At 33.6% G+C, this 8,143-nt stretch overlaps 1 protein-coding gene across 3 annotated transcripts in view; it reads right to left on the reverse strand.

The window, feature by feature from the left end:
• The window catches only part of VPS13B (vacuolar protein sorting 13 homolog B (yeast)), a 1,072,080-nt gene that overhangs the window by 587,770 nt on the left and 476,167 nt on the right, over positions 1-8,143 (reverse strand). For all 3 annotated transcript variants that reach the window (XM_006859183.1, XM_006859184.1, XM_006859185.1), the window contains one exon: positions 2,998-3,232. In XM_006859183.1, coding sequence (XP_006859245.1) covers positions 2,998-3,232 — 235 coding nt within the window. The remainder of the gene's footprint in view (positions 1-2,997; positions 3,233-8,143) is intronic.

Genomic DNA, 8,143 nt, shown 5'->3' on the forward strand with positions numbered 1-8,143 from the left:
AATCACATCCTCCCTTTTTGAATTACATCCTCCCTTTGTGAACTACATCCTTCCTTTGTAACAAATCCCTCCCTAAAAAAGAGAATAAAAGACTGAGGTCAAGTTAGATCTGTGTGCAATGCTGTGCAATGCTAGGCAATATGTTTGCAGATCTGCCTACCTGCCAGCCTGCATCATACCTGTGTGTCTGTGGTTTTTGTATCTATTTCATCTCTCTCTTTCTCTATCCCTTTTGCCACCAGATCTCCCTTCTTTGTGGCACCCACACTTCCTTGTCGAGGCTGGAACCAGACATAGGACCGCGACAATTTACAAATCACACATCTCATAAATATTGAATATTCACAGTACCTAAAGCACTCTTACAACACAATAAAGGGCAATTAACTCACCCAAATCAAATGTAGGCAAGGTGCTAAATAGAAGGCACAAAAAGAAGTTATGCAAATGAACAAAAAGCACATGAAAACAAGCTCAATATCATAGCTATTACAGAAAACCTCAATTAGATACCATTTCACACTCAAAAGGGTGGCTATGATCAAAGAAAAGACAGTAGTAACATGCAGTACTAGAGATGGATAGAAACTGGAATCCTGATATAATGATGTGTGGATATAAAATAGTACAACATTTTGGAAAACAGCCTGGCAGTGCCTCAAAAACTTAAATATAGATTTATCATATGACCCAACAATTCCACTCATAAGTATATATCGTATTTTCCCTTGTAACATGCTCATGTAAATAATGGACACACACAATGAGAAAGGAAATTAAGGTGCAAGGGGGCTGTGCACTGAGCAAAAATTCAAATAATGTGTACGCTAGTTTTGCTAAAGAATAGTGTGTGTGTTTTGTGCATGACAAATACATACATACATACATACAAATAAGAGATATAATAAATATACACATACATGTACACAAAAGAAATAAAAACACATGTTTATGCAAAACAACTACAAGAATGTCCACTCCAATAGTCTTAGCTAAATAACCATCAGTAATAAAAGAATAAACAAAAGGTTTATCCATACAATAGGATATTATTGTTGTTAAGTGCTGTGGCATTCATTCCAACTCAAATCCACCCTGTATAAGGTTTCTAAGGAGTGGTTGGTGGCTTGAATCACCAAACTGGAACTTAGCAATCTAGTTACTTATCCTACAGCACCACACCAGTATTCCAGGATATTTTGTTGAGGTTGTTGTTAAATGCCATTGAGTCAGTTGCAGCTTACAGTGAACCTGTATAGGGTTTGGGTACACAATATTTTAAATTTTCGCAGGAACAGAAAGCCTATCTTTCTCCTACAGAGTGGTTGGTGGACTTGAATCACCAACCTTGTTGTTCACAGTCCAATGCTCATCGTTAGGAGCCACCATGCTCCCAAGGTATTAACAATCAGCCATAAGAAAGAATGACATACTATGCTCCAATATGATTCATTCGTGAAAACATAATGCTAAGTGAAAGAAGCCAGTCACAAAATACTACATATTTGTGTGATTTGTTCATATAACTACCTAGAATACACAAATTCATAGAAGAAGAAAGTTGATTAGTGGTTGCCAAAGGCTAAGGAAATAGGGGAAATGGGAAAAGACAGCAAGTTTCTTTTTTTTTTTTTCTTTATAACTTTTTATTTTGAATTGAGTGATAGTTTACAAGGGAGAACATCAGCCTTACATTCATCCTATGGTATTTTGTTTCATTGCAATAATTACAAGCCCCTCCGTGCATCATCATTCAACAGAGAAAGTTTCTTTTTGAGGTAATTAAAATGTTCTAAAGTTAGAGAGCAGTAACGGGTAACAACCCTGAATTGCACAAATCACTGAATTGTATACTTTAATGGAAGAATTTTCTGATAAGTGAATTATATCTCAAAAATATGTTAAAGGAACTTTTAATGAGTTTTGGCAAACAAAATCAAGGACTAAATTTTTTAATCTTTCAAAAATTAATAAAAGGAGTACTTTCCAACTCAACTCGTATTGAAGCTAGCATATCCTTGATATATTATACAATGACTATTAATAATAAAGAAATTCTTGTAACCAAAAGTAAATAACTGAGTGCTAAGCGCCCAATATGCTAGATTGGATCCTCACATCAAGACAAAGATCCTGCAAGAAGAATTCTAAAAACAGTCTTTCTAATACTGAGTACTCTATGATTTTATGAAAATGGTATTCATTTTACTAAGTACTAACATTAATTTCTGCAAGTAAAATCATGCTTAATTCTGACAAATCAAGCTAAGGTGGGAATTTTAGCACAAAGAAAGGAGTGATAGCCACATCAAAGTTAGAGCTTGCACAGATTGTATGTGTAGTAACCTGAATGGTAACAGATTCATACACTTACATCTTAATAATATGAACAAGGTGTTGACCTGTTCAGCACTGTCAAAAAATGGAGCCTTGTTATTAAAATACAGATCCACATTATTTACTTTGGGACTCAAAACTTTTCCAGGTTCACATCCTGTACTGTTTAGGATGAGTATGTCAGAGTTCAAAAGGTATAAATTTGCACCTGAAAATACTACAATATAGGAGATCAAATATATATTGAAGTAAGAGTCGTGTCTACAAATATCATATAATTATATATTTTAAAACAAAACAAAAATATATTATGCTTGATGTAAAGAACACATTTAGAAGAGTAAAGTGTCTTAAGATCAACATATGTATTACTCTTACTTCAGTCTACTGCAAACACCCAGATCAACTTTCTTCCTAAACTGACCTTTTAAATTTAGCATTTTCATGACTATACTGCCCTTCATATGTTATTTTGTAGGCAATACGCATTTTTATATATTTACATATATATAATCAAAATACACGGCAATATTTAGTACATTTACTTAGGCATAAAACTATTTCAATGAGAGAAGACTGATGGATATATACATTGGAATATTTTTTAAATGAACCAAAAAAATATATAAAACCCTTAAGAATAATTTTTTTTTAATGTACCTTCTTCGAGGATGGGTCGTGGGATGACAAATGGAATCTCCTGCAAAGGTTCCATACACTTATGACCAGCACTAACAACCTTTATTTGAGGCAAACAAAGGACCAGCGTTCCCGGCATGCTGATTTGACCATGGTACCAACTTCTTACTGTGCCAGGAATGTCACCAGATACAATTGTACTTGGGGATGGTAGGCTATCATTTGGAATGAACACACAACAAGATTGTACTTCAAGCTAGAAAACAGAAGCAGAATTACAATATTTGGATCAATATAAATTTGAAAGGACAAAAACATCTTAAAAACCTAATGTCCTCACTAGAATAATCAAGCAAGAAAAAGTCATATGCCCCCTATGTACATCTTTATGATGTAATTTTACTCAAGAACCCAACAAATAGTATAATGCTGTTGTTTCTTGCTAAAATGTTGATCAAAGGGCACAATGACATGAGATAAAAATATTGTCTTTCTACTATTCTCTCCAAACATGATTTAGAAAACATGGTGGCAAAAACAAAACAAATCAAAACAAAAAAACCTTTAGCAGAAGAATGCTTGTGAAATCTTTGCCAGAGAGATGTTCTCTGCCACAGCAACGCTCCTGCTCGTTCCTCTCATGATACACGGCCAATTTTGTGAGAGTTTCGACAGAAAATCATTAGGCACTTACTTACCTTACAGTCCTGATTTGGCTCCTTCTGACTTTTTGTTTCTTATCCATAAAAATATCTTTAAAGGGCATCCATTTTTCCTCAGTTAACAATGTCAAAAGATTGCACTGACACGGTTAAATTCCCAGGACCCTCAGCTCTTTAGGGATGAATGAAAAGGCTGTTATCACTTTAAAAAAAGAGTCATGGTGTGGAGCTGTAGGATAAGAACTGGACCCCAAGGTCTGTTTGAACTGCAAGGTCCAAAGTTTGAATCCAATAATCGCTCCTTGGAAATCCTACATACGGTCACTATGAGTTGGATGTGACTTAACAACAACAATCGCTTAAAAAAAGTGTCTTGACCTTGATGGAGCTTATGTTGAGAAATGAAATTTATAATGTTCATTTTTATCTTCAAGGTTTGGTTTTCCATAAAATTTTTGAAGACTCTACATATATGACACTTGTTATATATAAAAAATATATGGGAACAAAAAAAATTTATGACTTAAAAATCAGTTATTCCTAGCTTTGTCAGCTTTCAATTTATTTCCTAAATAAATGTTACTACTCTCCCCTTTCTCCATTATAATTGCTTAGTTTACTGTAAACTATGACTTGGTAACTTTACCTGACCCTTAAGACAGTTAAAGAAAACAAACTTGAGTTAGTTCAAACCAAAAACTCAGCATGAGTTCTAAATTCAAATGCAATATAAACAAAAGTCAGTTAACCCTAGATGGTTCTTACAAAGTAACATTCTGTACCTTATTAATAAATTGCCAATGGTCCAGCATACTTTTCTAAAAAAAGAATAAATATGACTTTTACATTTTCTCAAAAAAATATCTGACATACAAAGATGACATGAAGTGATAAAAATTTATATTCTTGATAATCTTGGCTATTGTAAGACTTTGCATTAGCAAAGAGAATATAATTTTATAAAAGGATGAAGCACTACCACTTCTCTTGCTGGTGATCAGTCCTTAGTGAGAGCATGATGATATATAGCAGGTTTTTAATATCTTGGTACGATACTTTGTCAGTGTAGTACGTAAAGCAAGTGAATTCGACTTCAACATTTCTCTACACAGACAAACTGAAGAATTAAGTGATAAAAAATATTAGTAAAATTTTACAAAAATAAATGTATTGTTTCATAGGGTATGAGCTAATTTTCTAGAGATCTAGAATTCATTCAATAAAGTATTGATTTAAATATTGATTTAGATTATATGTTATTAGTAACATAATTACAGTTAGAATAGCAGATTAAGATCATACTTTCCTCTTAATTTTGGCTGTAAGTACAAAAGTATTAATATTCAATAATTAACACTAAATGAAGTTACTGATGTTATGTTGAAAAATTTTAATAATATGATGCAATTGGTTGATTATGATGCCAAACTCAGACAAATATGTACAAAGAAAGTCTGAGAAACAACTTTAAATTACATCAGAAGTACCAACATCTTGTGTAAGTACCTTTCTTCAGTAAGTCCTGGTGTGGAGCTGTAGGATAAGCACTGCTAACTGTAAGGTCAGCAGTCAAACCCACTAGCGGCTCCTCCAAAACCCGATACAAACAGGGTCATGTAAGTAGAAATCAATTCAAGGGCACTTATAAACAACAAAGCAGTGCATACAGAATAATCAAATATTAGCTGAATATACATAACAATTTTTAAAAAACAGGCTTTTAAAATGTGAAATAAGTTACAAGGATTCCTTTATTAATAAGAATCAAAATGCATATGTATATGTGTATGTATTATATATATATATATATGTGTGTGTGTGTGTGTGTGTGTGTATTATATATATATATATATGTATGTGTGTATATTATATATGTTTGTGTATTATATATAATCCAAATTGCTCAAAATTATTATACTGTTACAGCTAGTATATATTAAAGCAATGACATAAATCTTTTTATACTTTAAAAATAACTGTTAAACTGTATGTCTAAAATTGTGGTTTTAATGTAAAATGTTGAGTGATTTATATAACTGAATATAAATCTGCAGCAGTAAATTCTGCATTAATGTAAGGATCTGACAATCCAAGGGAAAGAAAATGAAGTAATCTGCCAGTAAGAAGTCCTCAATCCGGGGGTCAGATCATGTTCATGGAAACCATCTGGTTGGGACCCTCTGAGCCACACCAAACACAAATGATCTTTTAAAAAAAATATCCTATTCATTAATGCATCACAGCTGCACTGAGTGTTACTTCATTTTTCCATGGCAACATCCTTTCTGTTTCAAGGATCTTATTTCAGTTTTGGTAGCAACGTGTTCTTTCGCCAATATTGAACACATTCATGTGCTAAAGTGAAGGGATTATTACAAATTCTTAAAGCAGAACCACCTCTGTTTTGATTCCTATTAGGTCAAGGGCTACATATCTAAGCATTATATACTGAGAATAAACCAATGAAATAAAAATTACTTATTATATAATTTTTAATAAATGAAATTACTGTAACACATTTTAGCTGGAGTTCCAAATGTACAAGTTATTTGAAAAGATACATGCCAAAGAGTCTTTCTACACCCATATTTAAGTTGGTAAACTTGTATTTTTTTAACTTATAAACTGATATGGTATTGTAGGATGAGCGCTGGACTGGTAACCGCAGGTTGGCAGTTCAAACCCACTAGCCACTCTTGGAAACCCTACAGGGTCTCTATGAGTTGGAACCAACAACACATACAACAATAACATAACTGTGATCAAGGAATTCTGGTGGCACAATGGCTAAAGCACTTAGTTACTAACCAAAAGGTCAGCATTGGAAACCAATAGCCACTTCTAGTGAGAAAAATGTGGTAGTCTGCTTCTATAAACAATACGGGATACTTCTACTTGGTCCTAGAGTGACATAATGTCAAAACTGATCTAATGGCAGTGGGTTTGGCTTGGCAATAGTTGTGATCATGACTCAGTTAAAAAACAGGGACCCCTGGTGTGGCACTATAGGATAAGCACTGGACTGCTGACCACAAGCTTGGCAGGTCAAACCCCAGCCACTCCTTGGAAACCCTATACAAGGTCGTTATGAGTCACAATGAAATCGACAGCACTAACAACAAGCTTATTTATACATGAATATAAAGATGTTTACTAACCCACTGTCCATCATATAAAATACTTTACATATAAATGCTAAAAAGTTATACTTCATTTACTGGTTTTATTTCCCAATTTCCAAATAACACTTTTTCTTCATTTAAAATGAGCAGCCTAAAAATTTCTAAAGAATTACATGTCCTGTACTTGAATTTATTTTATTTTTCAGGAAATAATTTCAAATAAAATAAGGAAACACTGCATTCATTAATTCACCTTTTTCTTTCTTTCTTTCACTCATGAATTCTTTAGTAGCTACCATAAACTAAGCTGGGAGTCAGTAACACACAGGGGAAAAGAAAAAAAAAAAATCCAGCACTTAAGAAGCTTAAAACAAGAGAGCTTTAAAATACAGATATTGACAGTATTCTTAATAGAATGCAATCTGATAAACTCAGTAACTGGTTATTTTGCTTACTGTACAGTTTATTTCTTGGTGTGGCACTGTACAATAAATGCTAGACTGCTAACTACAAGTTCAGTGGTTCAAACCCACCAACTGCTCCTTGGAAATTCTACAGGGTCACTATGAATTGGAATGGCTTTAACAACGCTTAATTAACAAGAAGAACAACAAACAGTTTAAGTACATAGGACAGGACTACATTCAGATCCACAAGGGCAGCGGTTTAATCCCACCAGCACCTCCTTGAAACCCTACACAGGGTTGCAATGAGTCAGAACTGATTCGATGGCATGTACTAGATTTTCAATAAATATTATCAAATAAATTAATAACAATTTTTACTAGTATCAGATATTGAATTTGAAGAAAGTAATTGTTCATGCATGCTGTTAATCATTTCGCTCCAGAGGCAGCCCAGAAGGGTGATTAATAATATTGACATCTCAGTCAAATGGGTTCAAATTCACCTGAGGGAGTTTAGACAAGTAATTAATTTCTCCATGACTTCATTTTCCTCATCTGCAAATATGGAAAACTTTAGCACTGATAAAAAGATTTAATACATTAAATGTATGTCACTGAAATGTTTGCCAAATAAAGTCAATACCAAGCATTATACCTCTGTAAGATGCCTGATTCATGTATGTATGTATCAGCCTTCATGAATTTATAAAAGATGTTCACAGTAGTTTTATTAAAAAATACTGCTACTTATGGTTTAAACTACAAATGGGTATATTATTGTTGCTGTTGTTGTTGTTGTTAAGTGTCATCAAGTTGGTTCTGACTCAAAGCAACCCTGTTTAGAGTTTCCAAGGAGTGGTGGGTGAGATTGAACTGCTCACCTTGAGGTTCAAACCAACTTCTCAGTCCAGTGCTTTATCCCATAGTGTCACACCAGGACTCCACACATGGGTGTGTTGTTGCTGCTGTAAAGTGT

Source organism: Chrysochloris asiatica, unplaced genomic scaffold (assembly GCF_000296735.1).
Source record: "Chrysochloris asiatica unplaced genomic scaffold, ChrAsi1.0 scaffold00031, whole genome shotgun sequence".
Classification (NCBI taxonomy): Eukaryota; Metazoa; Chordata; class Mammalia; order Afrosoricida; family Chrysochloridae; genus Chrysochloris; species Chrysochloris asiatica.